This window comes from Penicillium digitatum, chromosome 3 (genome assembly GCF_016767815.1).
Source record: "Penicillium digitatum chromosome 3, complete sequence".
In the NCBI taxonomy this organism is placed as follows: domain Eukaryota; kingdom Fungi; phylum Ascomycota; class Eurotiomycetes; order Eurotiales; family Aspergillaceae; genus Penicillium; species Penicillium digitatum.
The window spans coordinates 3,723,456-3,737,001 of NC_089386.1; the positions used below are offsets into that span (position 1 = coordinate 3,723,456).

Here is a 13,546-nt window from a genome sequence, read left to right on the forward strand (position 1 = left end):
TACCTTGAATGCATTTCGTCTGGGAGATGTAGTTCCGCGGAGAAGGTCGGCAGAATGGTGGAAGCATTAGCCTTTAGCCTTAGAAAGGACTCCAGTGAATAATATGCTTGGGCTCAAAACAGACATCAGACAACATAATACTAATTGTTGTACTCCGTACTCCGTACAACTCCGACTAAAGAGAATAAAAACAAACTCATAGAATACAAGGTCTCGGTACATCGTTGCAGTGGCTACCCAGGTACCAGTAAGTTAACAACGTGCGCCCGCTATTCGCGGTGATTGGCGACGAATGATTCACACAGCTCCCCACTCTCCTGCTTAATTGCACCTCGCGGCTTTTCCCTTCTCTGTTGGATTCGAACTACGGAGTATAGGACTCTCTTAATCATTCGATCTGTACCTGGTCCCTGTACACGTCCACATGTGTCCCTCGAGTTTTTGCCCCGCTATCTCTATCGCCTCTATCTCTATCACCGCTTCTACCCTCTTGACCCTCTCTGCTCTCAATTCTTAGCATCTAATCCGCCCTTGATCTGATAGATGGGAAACCATCTCAACGCAACGTCACATATTTTTATCTACTCGTGCCACTCCGTCACCCTACCTGTCCCACTATTATTCTTCCCCACTGGGATAGTGCATTAACCCCTCTTGCCCCCGGAAGCCTAGTAACAACTTTGGTCCCGAGGTCTCAGACGTGTCCTTGTCATCCCACCCTGTCTCTTTTTTCATCTTCCTTCCATTGATACCATTCCTACCTCACCTATTTAGCCCATAGTTCTCCTGCTTCTCCGCTCTGCTCTGTTTCGCTGAGCTTGCGCTACTGTTGCGATCTCTGTCTTCAGAGCTCGGGAGAGCCAAAAGCTCTCTCCGAGGGTGTGAAAATATGTACGTATGTCCTACGGCTTCTGCTGCCGGCTGATCTACCACCCAAGCTGTTACTGACATGCTTGGACTCGATAGGAAGTTCGGCAAACAGATCCAGCGCAGGCAGCTAGATCTCCCCGAATATGCCGCCAGCTTTGTTAACTACAAGGCGCTGAAGAAGGTTGGTTAAACATTCCAGCCGCTCGCAAGGGAATCTGAGCATAGCTAATTTTCTTCACAGCTGATCAAGCAACTCAGCGCCACCCCGACTATCCCGGCGCAGAGAACAGCCGAGGAAATTGCAAGAGCTAATGCGGACCCTCAAGGCGCTTTGCGCGCAAACAAGGAGGTGTTCTTCTTCCGCTTGGTAGGTTGTCAGAATAATTCCCTGCAAATGGGAAAGTGAATATACTTACCATGATGTATAGGAACGAGAGATTGAGAAGGTGAATACTTTCTACCTTCAAAAGGAATCAGAGGTATGGCCATTCATCCAGTGCACAGTCACAACCCTATCCGGAGACTCATTAGATTGCTCTAGTTTTCTTTGCGCCTAAGGACGTTGGTCGACAAGAAGCGGGTGACTCAGTCCCGAGCCGTCTCAAATTCGAAAGCACCATCGAATTTTGCTGCTATGTTTGAAGGCTTCCAACAATTCGATGGCGATTTGAACAAACTGCAGCAATTCGTTGAGATCAACGAGACTGCCATGTCCAAAATTCTTAAGAAATGGGATAAAACCTCCAAGTCTCGCATGAAAGAGCTGTATCTGCATCGGGCCGTTGAAGTGCAACCGTGCTTCAATCGTGAAGTTCTTCGAGACCTTGCGGATAGAGCCACTACCGCCCGGCTGGAATTGGAGGCCTGGGCCGAGGGCGAGAACATTCATTATGACGCCTCACGTCCATTGGACCGCACCGCACCCTTGGGGTCGGAAGAGGATGAAATGGACAACCAGATTTTGCAGTCAGCCTCCACCGGCAATCTGCAAACCCTACGTGAATGGCTAGTAAGGTTGCAGCAGTTGCCGGACGCCCGTGAACGCGCCACCCGTACATTCCTGACTGCCATCAACGGGTTCTCGGATGATGTGCTTGCTTTGCTATTGGAGAGCCAACTGGTTGACATACACGCCGAGGACGACATCAATGAACGAAACTGCCTTCACGAATCGGCCATCTCCGGCCGATCATTTGTCTTCCATGCAGGCCTCCAGGCATCCGTGGATTTCGCCCGCGCCGATGTCTATGGTCGAATCCCTCTCCACTATGCGTGCATGCACGGCCGCGTCGATATGGTGCGACATCTGCTCGCAGCTGGCCCCCACACCGTCGACATCATGGACCATGACAACTTCACCTCTCTAATCCACAGTATTGTAAAGGGTCAGCTGGCGTGCGCCGAGCAGGTTCTGTGTAGCAATGCCCGCGTCGACCCAGAGCCCGAGTCGCCCGCTTTGAAGGGAATGGACCATCGTCCGCTGAGGGGTCCGGATCACATTCCTTTGAACCTTGCCTGTCAATACGGCTCTCTCCCCATCGCTAAGATGCTTCTGGAGCGAAATGCGAAATTGCTGCCGGATGCAGAGGGTCTCTACCCCCAACATATGGTTGCACGCGCCTCACAATCGCCAGAGTTACTATTACTCCTGAAGGAGCACGGTGCTGATCTCGACCAGAAGGACAAGCTTTACCAGTGGACTCCACTGTTCCACGCAGCCAGCGAAGGCTGTGTCCCATGCCTACGCACCCTCCTAGAGTGCGGGGTTGATGCTCAGGTTCCAGATGAAAAGGGCCTCTCGGCAATGTACTATGCTGCCTGGGAGGGGCACCTGGAGTGCATGCTTCTCCTCTGGGCCCAACCCACCGGTAGCAAGCCTGCACTGGGGCCGCTTGACATTCTAAATGGCGTGCGGATGCAAGAACCCGGCCGGATGGGCGACCCGATGTCCGTGGTCACAAGCGTTTCTGAATTGGAAATGGCTGATGGTATCCCGGATCTTGAATTGCCTCCCCCTATCATCCCTCTCCGCCGCTATGGTCACAACTTCCTGGACAAGAAAGTATTCATTCAGCTTCTGTTCGATCAAGGGAATGTCGGGTCTATCGCCTTTGACCAGGCGGGCCGCTATCCTGCTGCTCGCATGACCATCTCTTCTAAATTGTCAGATCTCATCCCTCGTACTATCATGCTACCTATTCAGGAGGAGACACGCACAATATCGTTCCACGTGGATAACTTGGACACTTTTGCTGTGGACTTTGAGATCTTCCCTACCTTTGGTTCAAAGGTGATTGCAAAGAGTGTGGCCCTGCCAGACATCTTCCGCGCCGAGTCATCCAGCACTGGCGCAGGCTGTCTTCCTCTATTCGACCCTCGGCTCCGTACAATCGGCCAACTGCGCTTCAACTTCCAAGTGATCAAGCCATACCACGGCGATCCTCTGGAGATCACGCAATTTGCTACATATTGGAAGGCAACTAGTGCTCTTGACTCTGACCACAATGGACTGGTGACTGGCTCCAGTTTGTCGGGAGATTATGTTCAGCTCTTTGTACAACTGACCCGGGACCGTGTCGCAGTTCTTTACCCGCAATTTATGATCAACCACCACGGAGTCGACATCCCAGTGTCTCATTTGACCTACGCCCAGTTCCAGGCCATTGGGGCAGACCGCGGTGCCAACCATCCCCAGATCCTCCAGTTCTTGGAAACAGAAGCGACGGATGATATGCCGCAAACGCATCGACTCCTGGCGGCGTCCTTCTTGTCGTTAGGCGATGTTCTGCGCCAGCTTCCTATTGACTTGAATGTCAATATTTCCCTCCTCTACCCCTCGCCCGCGGAGGAGAAAAAGCTCCACATGACTTCTTTGGCGGATGTCAACAGCTTTGCCGATGTTATTTTGACCGTTGTTTTCGACCACGCCCGTGTGGCCCGTGATAAGAATCCAGAATTCATGCGTTCCGTCGTATTCACCTCCTATAACCCGAACATCTGCAGTGCTCTCAACTGGAAGCAACCCAACTGTGAGTCCCCTTGAAATACAGTTCAACCCGTGCGTGGTGCTGATTTGTATGACTAGATCCCGTTCTACTTTGCAATGATCTTGGTCAAATTCGGGACTTGGCTGGGAACGTTAACTCGATGCTCCATGTCAATAGCAGTGGCCGGGCCTCGATGTCGATCAAGGAGTCTGCTCGCATTGCCCAGAGCAACAACTTTATGGGCCTGATCTGCAGATCGAGTCTTTTGGTATGTTTGATCATCTATCCGCATTTTCTCTCTTTTCCTCTCTGGTTTGCCTACTGACCACATTGTAGAATGTTGTTCCCGCACTCGTGGAAACTATAAAGGAGCTCGGCCTTGTGCTTGTGGCTGACACCTCTGATGATGTCAGTCAGTCGGATCGATTCGAAGAGCTACCCGCCACCGATACCATGGGCGTTGCTGAATGGGCATACCGCATGCCCGACGGCGTCAACGGTGTGATGAGAGCCAACGGCATTCTGAGATTTAACGACATGATCGACATGTGATCCGATTCCCCCTCGCTTTTCTTTGGAACGCACACCCTTTACATACGTCGCAATTTAATTTTCACAACGAATATTACGAGGTTTGGTAGCCATTGCCATACCGTATTTGCTTTTTGTTTCTTGTTCTCTGTTTCGCTCCTGGTCAGTCATTTCAAACAGCAGAGACAGTCCCCAGCGTGTGACGTTCTCTCTATTGCTTTCTATCCTTTCTGTCTTATCTCATCTTGGACGCTGGAGATGGAGCTGGGCTTGTGTGGGTTTGTCTGTCGATTACATGTAGATCGGCTGGAGAACGTTTGAGAGGAGAAGGCAAAAAAGAAAAAAAAAAAGAAAAAAAGATTGCCGTATTAGACAGCTGAACGGCTAGTAATGTACAATGATCCGAATCCTAAGTCCTGCATCTCCCGCTATGCTACAAAACCACATCATCTTTATAAACTCTTGGGCTTTCTCTTCCCAATGTTCCACCCCCATGCACGCAGTATCTTCACAACCTTTGGCGTCACCGCCGCTGTCAACGGCACTCGAATAAATATAAAGCTCTTATGGATGGCATATGCGAAAACCAATTGCGTCCAGATACCTGCAAGAAAGACACAAATTAGAACTTCAATCCCCAAAACTCTACAAAACCGAAAACTTACTAGCTTCTTCCTGATTCCGCTCCTCAGCCTGAGCAAGTTGCCCCTGCCCATCCTCCGCCTCGGATCCCTTAGTCTGCGGCCACAGCGTCTTGAGCTTATCCTTAACAAACCCAATAACGGCATGCTCGTAGTACCCAATGCGCTCAACACCAAGCAACCGCACGGCCGCAAAACAAAATGGGAAATCTAGCGCCGACAGTCCAAGATACACTCCCAGCGCAGCCCATCCATACTCCCGTGAGAGCTTCTTCAGCCGCTGTGAGAGCGAGGCCTTGTCTGAAGCTCCAGCTCCAGTCCCGGTCCCAGATCCCTTACCGCCATCAGCCGACCTGGAATTGAACCGGCGCTGTTTGAACTGGAACGAGCTCGGTCCCGGCCGGGTTCGCGTCAAGCAGCGTGTTGTGGTAAGACTTCGTTGTGTTGCTTGTGTTACCGGGGAGAAGATTGCGCTGCGGCGTGCGAGTGATGGTCGGGTCGAGGGGTGGAGGTATGAGGCTAAGCTTGGGGGTTTGAGGATCTCGCTACGACGCGAGATCCATTTGGTGAGGAGGGTTGGGCGCAGGGACATTATAAGTTGAATTATCTTCCCCTGTATTTCTGGATTGAGGGGGGGTTGTTTGATTCAGTGAGCGAATTGGTGTTGAGTCTGGAGTGGGCATGGAATTCGTGTTTTTCCTTGTTCCTCGGCGTTTTCGGCTTCCGGTCCGATCGGATTGGCGTGTGTACGCCGGTGTTGGAGATTAATGCGGGTTCTATTGTTGTTGGTATATGAGGGAATGATATATAGTGGATGAGCTTTTCAGACGATGTCGATTGCCTTTTCCCTATTGTTTGTACAAGATCCCAGTCTCGGCTATCCCCTCAAACGCGTTGGAACATGGGCAGCTCTGAGTTTGTGTATACTTCGAGGCAGATGCGCTGACTAAGCCCAACACCAAAAACTTCCCGAGTTCTCAGCTACGACGAGAACCCCGATCCCCCTCCCAATATCAAACCCACCATGTCGCCGCGCTTAGGAGGGCTACTTCAGTTCTCACCCATGTGGGGTGCCCCTTTGATCACGCCCCGGATCCCCGTGCGCTCATTCGGAATCCGATCCCTCAACCCGCCCAAACCGAGTCGTTTCAACATCGGTCCCGGGCTACCAGTCCTCGAGTCGACTTCCACAGCGGCTCTCCGCCGCAAAGCCAATTCCCTCCCGCTCCGCACCGGCGCTATCGGTATCAAGAAGGGAATGACTGCTATCTACGATCCGGAGTCTGGAAAGCGCATCCCCTGCACGGTCCTTCAGCTGGATCGTGTTGAGGTCATCTCCCACAAGACCCGCGAGAGACATGGATACTATGCTGTGCAGGTTGGTGCTGGCTGGAAACACCCGAGTAATGTTACCAAGTCGCTGCTTGGACACTTCTCAGCCAATGGGCTCTCGCCTAAGCGCCATATCTTTGAGTTCCGTGTTAAGGACGAAGCGGGCCTAATCCCTGTTGGTCAGAGCATTGAGGCGGGCTGGTTCCAGGAAGGCCAGTTTGTTGATGCTCGCTCCAATACTAAGGGTAAGGGATTTGCTGGTGTCATGAAGAGACACGGTTTCCACGGTCAGGATCGCAGTCACGGTGTTAGTTTGACGCATCGTTCAATGGGTTCTTCTGGTCCTGGTCAGGGTGGTGGTTCTCGTGTTTACCCCGGAAAGAAGATGGCCGGAAAGATGGGAAACAAGCAGAATACCGTTCAGAACTTGAAGATTCTCAAAGTGGATTCTGAGAATGGTATTGTCGTTGTCAGCGGTATGTGATTCGATCTCAAGCTGCTTTGAGCCCTTTTTCTTTCGAACTCTCTTTTGCTAACCTACATTCTTTCCTTCAGGTGCCGTCAGTGGTCCAAAGGGCTGTGTTGTGAGAATTCAGGATGCGATTAAGAAGCCATGGCCGGAAGTGCCACAGGCAGAGTCGGCTGCACCTGCTACCGAATCAGCTACTGCTTAATTGGAGATTTCTTTTCTTAGTTCTGACCATGTACTATTACACCATACGCGCGATATTGTTTGACTTGAGCGGCGTTTGTATATGATACAAAAAATGATATCCTTCTTCCTTGTTTCTCTAAAGCCATTGAGAAAAAAAAAAAAAAGTCAATGGCTTCGCCAAGTTGATACCGCAACAAATGGTCCCATAAATAATTTTCCCGAACGCCCGAGCCAATGCACTGCTGTATCTGTACACTCTCATCCAATCTTCAGTTCTTCCGGAAGGGATCGAAATCTTTATCGAGCAATTGGACCACCGTTCCATCCTCAGTCTCCAGACTCCATTCTTCGGTACGGAACTAGAGAAAGGAAAAAGTCAACAACAATCGCAAAATACGTCATAAACCAAATAGACGAAAAACTCACATAGCTCATACGATCTGGCCGAATGCTTCTGAAGTTCATCTTGCCCTGGGACTTCGTCCCCTTGACCCAGAACGAGATATTAATGCGACCATGTAGTTGATTCATCTCTCCACTGATCCAAGGAATCTGCTGTGCGAAGTAGATCTCATCGCCGAGGATCTCACGAGCCCGCGGCGACGTCCGCAGCGCGTACAGCGTGCTGCTCACGATGCTCGACGATGACTTCTGGTAATTGAAGATTCCAAGCATGCCAGCTCCCGTTGCGATAAGGAAGATCGGGAGTGTAAGAAGCCACTTCCGGGTTGGGTTCGGGTTCGGTAGCTCGCGGTCCGCACGTCGTTCCAGTAGTGGTCCTGTGTTCGGACCAGGCGCAGCTATCATTGTGCGTCGGCTGGCGATGTTGGATCGAATGAATTTCCGGGCAAGCGCGGCGCGCCGCGTAAATACTCGGGAGAAGAACATAACTTTGTTTTCGGGGGGGGGGGGGGGGGGGGGGGGGGGTTTATTTGGTGTTTGTTTAGCTGGTAGTTGGATTGGGGGCGAGAGGTCGCGGAAGAAAAGAGTGTCAAACAAGACAAACAGAATTAACCTTTCGACGTCACTGCCACCACCACTGGTTGAGCAGACAACGCTTTTGTTTTTCGTTTAACGATTTCGCGAAATGGTTACGGTGAGATTGCGAAAGGCGTTTCGATACCCTGAGGAATCAGAGGGTGAGCGAGAGGAGTTGGATGAAGAGCAACAAGAACAGCTCATCGAGTTGTTGCAGAGCCAGAATGATACTCGCAATGCCCAGTATAGTGTATATATCTCTCCTTCAGTCTTTCGTTCCTTATCAATAAGATTCAAGGCTAAATAGGGTCCACAGATGATTCTTACTGCGCTTCCACTGCTGGCTGCTACAGTATTTGCGCCTTCGGTCCAGTCAGCTTCCAGCCAGGCGGAACGATTGTTCTCGCTCTTCGGCCTTGTTTCGTTGTTGACAACGGCCTATATTATGAAATGCTCCCCTCTGCAGCCTGACCCTAAAGACAAGAAACCTGTGACTTTCCATACCGAACGTATTGCTCGGCTTCATGTGGCTCTGGTACCTGGCAACAGTGCGATTTGTTTGTTGCTGGCTGTGGTCTTTTTTTCCACAGGATCGTCTTACAGGATCCAGCCAGTGCTATACTTGATTCCTGGAGGTAAGTCTTTTCTTTTCCGGTTGAGAGGTATTGAGTCTGACTATGTATAGCCATGCTCGCAGTGATTCTACTTGCTCAAAAGGTCATGCTCTCTGTTGACCTTGCATCCCTCAAGGATCTACAATACGAATACAAAGGCGCCTAACCAATAGTTATTCATGAATTTAGTTTGATATCAACTTGAATTCATATGTTCATTAATTAAGTACAGCCAGATTTTTGTCAAACCATGGTGTCGCAGAAGAGATGAACCCTTCGGGGAATCACAAACCACACATCCGATTTTCTTAATCAAACACCCTGTCGCAAAACATTCAATGCCCATCGTAGTTCGTGGGATACACGTATCACACAAGAAACCCTCAATCAGTTCTGAGTCTCTGGTTGTGCCCTCTTGCGCAAGTGATCTCTGTCATATACTCAAATCCAGCAAAATTCGTGAGCCGGTTCAAGTGCCTGCGCTCGCAACAGGTCCCTGGACCATCAATGATGGATCAACGGGAATTCCCCCATTGTTCTCATCAAAGCCCAGTGGGGTTTCATCGTTCCCATTGTCATTTTGCGCCGACTGGTCGAACGGACTTGACTCGAAGCTGAAGCCCTGGTCTTCCAGGGTCTTCTGTCGTTCCAGTTCAGCTTCCTCGGCTTCCTTCTGGCGTTTTTGAATGCGTCCATGAACGTCGTCGCCAAATTTTTTCAACCACCACAAATTCGATTTCCGGAAATCCACCAAGGTCTCAATGCTGCGAGGGTCGGCAACCTTGCTGGTGTCATGGCCCAGAATGGTGCAGTTAGGTTCGTATGGTTTCATTGATGGATCACGCTGGCAAGCGCCGCAGCTGCATTCCTTGCGGCATTTCGGGCAGAGCCAGTGGTGCTTCTCCATGGCCTCCTGGGGGGAAATTTCAAACGCACGGAACAAGCTGCCGTAACAGTAGCGCTGGTCGCAGTTTGAGCAAGGCGCGAGCTTCCAGTTGACCTCAAAATGAAGGCAAACGTGGCAGCGGTGGACTTCATCCAATTTTGCCATGAGAGACTGTCGCAGTTTGCGGCGCTTTTTCGACCGACTGTTGCCATCAGATTCGCTGTCGGCGTCTTCGATAGTATTGTCTAACACGGGCTTGGGCTTTTGGGGGTCGTTCCAGGGGCGCCGCAGCAGTTGCTCTTGACAGATCTCCGCCACAGATTTTTTGCCTGCCTGGCCACGGGCGACAATGAAAGTGGGAAACTGAACCTTCAAATCATTGTAGTCTTCACCAGAAGAAATTATTAGCCGTCGCCATGTCTCATAGCGTTCGGTCAAGTGTTTCCATGGAAATTGCTCCATCCACTTGAGGTTGGAAACACAGGCACAGCTTCTACCCATGACATAGCAATCCATGCATACGTCGTACGGGTCCTCGTCGCCGCCAAGACTATTTGCACAACCAGTACAGGTGAGAAACCGGTTGAATATGTTACAACGGCAAAACGAGCAGGTGATGTTGCTCTGGAACTCATGGTATTGGACATTCTTCTCTGGATTTTTTTGTGAGAAGGATTCAGACAACAAAATGTTCTTGTACATGTCGAACAGTCGCTTGAAATCATCCCAAAGTTGACTTACCACCGGATGACTGACCTTTTTTGCTTGCCGCAACAACTTGGAATACCGTTCAAGCGTGTAGTAGACAATGGCTTTGTTCTTATATTGTTCATCACGGCAGACCATTCGCGCATGCGGCAAAGCTTCACGCAGAGCCAGCTCGAGCGTGTCAACAGTCGTGCGATTCCAGGCAACTTTCATTGTCCGGGTGCCACGGTTCCAGACCTGATGCGCGGCAAGAGGGGGCACAAGTATAAGGTCACCGGGCTTTTGCTCCACCACCCAGGTCTTGAATGGTGCAATCTCCCATGCATGCAAGGGAGCAAAGAAATCTTCAATGTCAATGTCGTGCCCAAGAACAGACATCCAGTATTCAGAAACAACCCGCCGGTCTTTGGTCTCTGTCATCAGCCAGATTGAAGAACCCGGCTCTGTCGGCTTGCCGTATTCAGGAGACCCATCCGACGCATCGACCATGATGTTATGGCCCAGACTGGCACACATCTCTTGGTGTGCTGGTGTGTACGTGCCCTCGTGGCCAATGTAGCACATCAGATTCTCTGCGCGCATAGTTGGGGGCAGGCTGCTCATCAAATCGCCCGCTGGCGCGATGAGGCCGCCTTGCGTGGTCTTGGGAATCCCAGACAGATTCGTCTTTCCTGACGCAGGTCCTTCAAAGGTTTGAGGTGCTTCGTTCAGGTAGAACAGTGACGGCGGTAGTAGGTTCTCTAGATAAGAACGCCACTCAGGTGGACAGTCGATGTCTTTGAGGTAGAGCCGTTGAACGTCTTTGTTTGTGTAGTTGTGGACTGTCACCTGCCGAGTGAGAAGTGACAGGCTTTCGAGGTAGTGACCCATGCTGAAATTCTGGGTCCTCTTCTTTACCAGATCTCGAACTTCCTCGACTGTTAAGATAGGTTGTAGTTAGTATCAACCACCGAAAGATGGGATGATTCGAGGGCCCGAAGTCACCTTTCTTCGCGTAGTTTTCTCGGAGCCATTTCTCGGAGAAAATACCCTTGTCAAGACGTTGGTTGAATCCTCTGATGACCAACGGTCTTCCGCTCAGGACAACCTGGAACAGGACAAGCCTCTCAAAATCCTCAAGAGGAAATTCCTCAATTGAGTCACAGGTGATGTTCATCGCAAACTCGAAATTGGGAGTCGACTCAACAACTCGATGTATATCGAGAAGAGGTGATAGTGGCTCGAAAGCCAGGCGTGTTCTGTGTGCCGGCATGGCGACTGAGGAGTCTGAGAGGGGCGAGGTATCGATGTTTAATTGATCTTCGTGATCAGCGCGAAGCTTGCAGGAGCGAAGTTCATGTTTTGAGAGGTAAAATCGGTGGTCCGGGCCAAATTGGAGGTTGTGCAAGACTCAGAAATGTCAACTAGCTGGATGAATAGGGCTGTCCTTCGCTGTTTCTGTTGTGTGGGCGTGATGTGGTTGGGACGAGATAGAGTGGAGTGGGAAGGAGCAGAGGAGGAGTTGGATCCACAGTAGCTAGAACAGAAGAGTAGAAGATGACTATTTAAGCTTGGGAGTCGAAAGGGTTGGAATCAGATTTAGTGATGTGAAAGAAAGTGATGTCGCATCTCGTTCCCTTCAATTCGGGCGACCATCAGCTTCTGGGGGACGCGGGATGCCGCGTTTTGTGGCCTCAGGCAGGAAGCTACACTTGAACCCTGTAACTGTCACGGTTATTTCACCATTTTAACTAAATTTCCATTTCCAAGGAAACTTGGACTCAACATACTATAAAAATCTTTATTTCGATTGGACGTTTTAGTAAAAAACCACCTCAGTGTATATTATGCTTGGTAGTCTCAGTACATCGTGACAGCGCGACTCATAGATCCGATGCCCCAAATAGGCTTAGTGGGAGGAACGAAGCCGCTTTTTCCTGCATGACGATGTAATTTCCGACATCTCCAGATCTTCAGATGGCCAGACCTTGAAAGGCTTCCGAGAGGAATATGAAGATTGCTAGTTGCCTTTATTGACACTCCCATGTTCGGTTTTTAGATCTCCTGCCGTTGCCATGCTTTCCACCAGCCCCCGTCTCTTCCGTGCTCGACTATCCCAATACAGGCAAAAGGTCAATTTCGCTAGTCTTCACAATGGGCGCCTTTCCACACTTGCTCGCAATGCCTACTCCTCAACTCAGTTGAAAGGCAGCCGATCTATCGCCGGTGCCTCTTCCAATGCTTTGCGAACAACACAAGTCCAAGTCCGACACAGCTCACAGTTGCAATCGCCCGCAACACAACCTATCGAGACGTACAGTGCGGAGAAGAACCCAGCCACTCACTACATCCCACCGAAGACCGGATTGATTGCGTCCCTGCCGAGTTCATGGATACCTTATGCGGAATTGGTGCGGTTGGACAAGCCCACTGGCACCTACTACCTATTCTTCCCAACTCTCTTTTCCACCCTCCTCGCTGCGCCAATGGCTGGTGTGGAACCTCTACCTGTCTTGGGCACAGCAGCACTGTTCTTTTCCGGTGCGCTGATTATGCGCGGTGCAGGCTGCGCGATCAACGACCTGTGGGACCGCAACCTGGATCCTCACGTCGAACGCACCAAGTTCCGACCCATTGCCAGAGGTGCGCTCTCGCCGAAAAAGGCTGTCCTCTTTACGGGTTCACAGTTGGTGGCAGGGTTGGGCGTGCTTCTTTCGTTTCCCAGTCAGTGCCTTTGGTATGGGATTCCTAGCATGCCTATCGTGGTGGCCTATCCCCTTGCTAAGCGCGTGACCAATTACCCGCAAGCTGTACTTGGTCTTGCCTTTTCATGGGGAGCGATCATGGGATTCCCAGCGTTGGGGGTGGACCTGCTTGCCAATCATGATGCCATGATGGCCGCAGGTGCCCTTTATTCCAGTTGTATTGCTTGGACAGTTCTGTACGACATGATTTATGCACACATGGACATTAAAGACGATGTCAAGGCCGGAATCAAGTCAATTGCCCTCCGCCATGAGCACAACACTAAGGCCATCCTGAGTGGTCTGGCGGTGACTCAAGTCTCGCTCCTTGCGGCTGCAGGAGTCGCCGCCGGTTGCGGACCTGTTTTCTTCGTTGGCAGCTGTGGCAGTGCCGCTCTGTCGCTTGGTCTCATGATTTGGAAAGTTCAGTTGAAGAGTGTCCGAAACTGCTGGTGGTGGTTCAAGAACGGATGTCTGCTGACCGGTGGAGGAATTTCCTTGGGCTTGCTCGCCGAGTATGCGACGCAGTTCCTTGGTCTGTACAACAAGACGGAGCCGGAGCATGTGGTGGCCGAGTCAAAACAATAACCATGTAATGATAACAATAGAAACAGGCGTTCA

The 13,546-nt window shown here is 50.8% G+C and overlaps 7 protein-coding genes across 7 annotated transcripts; 4 read left to right on the forward strand and 3 right to left on the reverse strand.

Moving 5' to 3' along the window:
* Positions 1 to 543: 543 nt before the first annotated feature.
* On the forward strand, positions 544 to 4,409 carry Pdw03_8858 (Cyclin dependent kinase inhibitor Pho81, putative; the record flags this gene model as incomplete). Its single annotated transcript, XM_014681475.2, has 8 exons — positions 544 to 639; positions 782 to 891; positions 967 to 1,051; positions 1,112 to 1,237; positions 1,299 to 1,349; positions 1,412 to 3,899; positions 3,956 to 4,125; positions 4,194 to 4,409. 8 exons carry the CDS (start codon positions 544 to 546, stop codon positions 4,407 to 4,409), a joined length of 3,342 nt encoding a protein of 1,113 aa, XP_014536961.2.
* A 431-nt stretch (positions 4,410 to 4,840) lies between these two features.
* Pdw03_8859 (Peptide alpha-N-acetyltransferase Nat2, putative) lies at positions 4,841 to 5,621 on the reverse strand (the record flags this gene model as incomplete). The annotated part of the gene is made up of 2 exons (XM_014681476.1): positions 4,841 to 4,992; positions 5,054 to 5,621. 2 exons carry the CDS (start codon positions 5,619 to 5,621, stop codon positions 4,841 to 4,843), a joined length of 720 nt encoding a protein of 239 aa, XP_014536962.1.
* A 432-nt stretch (positions 5,622 to 6,053) lies between these two features.
* Pdw03_8860 (mitochondrial 54S ribosomal protein uL3m) lies at positions 6,054 to 7,035 on the forward strand (the record flags this gene model as incomplete). The annotated part of the gene is made up of 2 exons (XM_014681477.1): positions 6,054 to 6,837; positions 6,917 to 7,035. The coding sequence occupies 2 exons, from the start codon at positions 6,054 to 6,056 to the stop codon at positions 7,033 to 7,035; spliced, it is 903 nt and encodes a 300-aa protein (XP_014536963.1).
* A 250-nt stretch (positions 7,036 to 7,285) lies between these two features.
* On the reverse strand, positions 7,286 to 7,904 carry Pdw03_8861 (Cytochrome oxidase assembly protein 1; the record flags this gene model as incomplete). The annotated part of the gene is made up of 2 exons (XM_014681478.1): positions 7,286 to 7,375; positions 7,443 to 7,904. 2 exons carry the CDS (start codon positions 7,902 to 7,904, stop codon positions 7,286 to 7,288), a joined length of 552 nt encoding a protein of 183 aa, XP_014536964.1.
* A 199-nt stretch (positions 7,905 to 8,103) lies between these two features.
* Positions 8,104 to 8,774, forward strand: Pdw03_8862 (Histone acetyltransferase protein; the record flags this gene model as incomplete). Its single annotated transcript, XM_014681479.1, has 3 exons — positions 8,104 to 8,244; positions 8,311 to 8,629; positions 8,680 to 8,774. 3 exons carry the CDS (start codon positions 8,104 to 8,106, stop codon positions 8,772 to 8,774), a joined length of 555 nt encoding a protein of 184 aa, XP_014536965.1.
* Positions 8,775 to 9,077: 303 nt separating this feature from the next.
* Positions 9,078 to 11,454, reverse strand: Pdw03_8863 (Transcription factor jumonji/aspartyl beta-hydroxylase; the record flags this gene model as incomplete). The annotated part of the gene is made up of 2 exons (XM_014681480.1): positions 9,078 to 11,119; positions 11,187 to 11,454. The coding sequence occupies 2 exons, from the start codon at positions 11,452 to 11,454 to the stop codon at positions 9,078 to 9,080; spliced, it is 2,310 nt and encodes a 769-aa protein (XP_014536966.1).
* Positions 11,455 to 12,256: 802 nt separating this feature from the next.
* Pdw03_8864 (Para-hydroxybenzoate-polyprenyltransferase Coq2, putative) lies at positions 12,257 to 13,513 on the forward strand (the record flags this gene model as incomplete). The annotated part of the gene is made up of 1 exon (XM_014681481.1): positions 12,257 to 13,513. The coding sequence occupies one exon, from the start codon at positions 12,257 to 12,259 to the stop codon at positions 13,511 to 13,513; it is 1,257 nt and encodes a 418-aa protein (XP_014536967.1).
* Between the last annotated feature and the right edge of the window lie 33 nt (positions 13,514 to 13,546).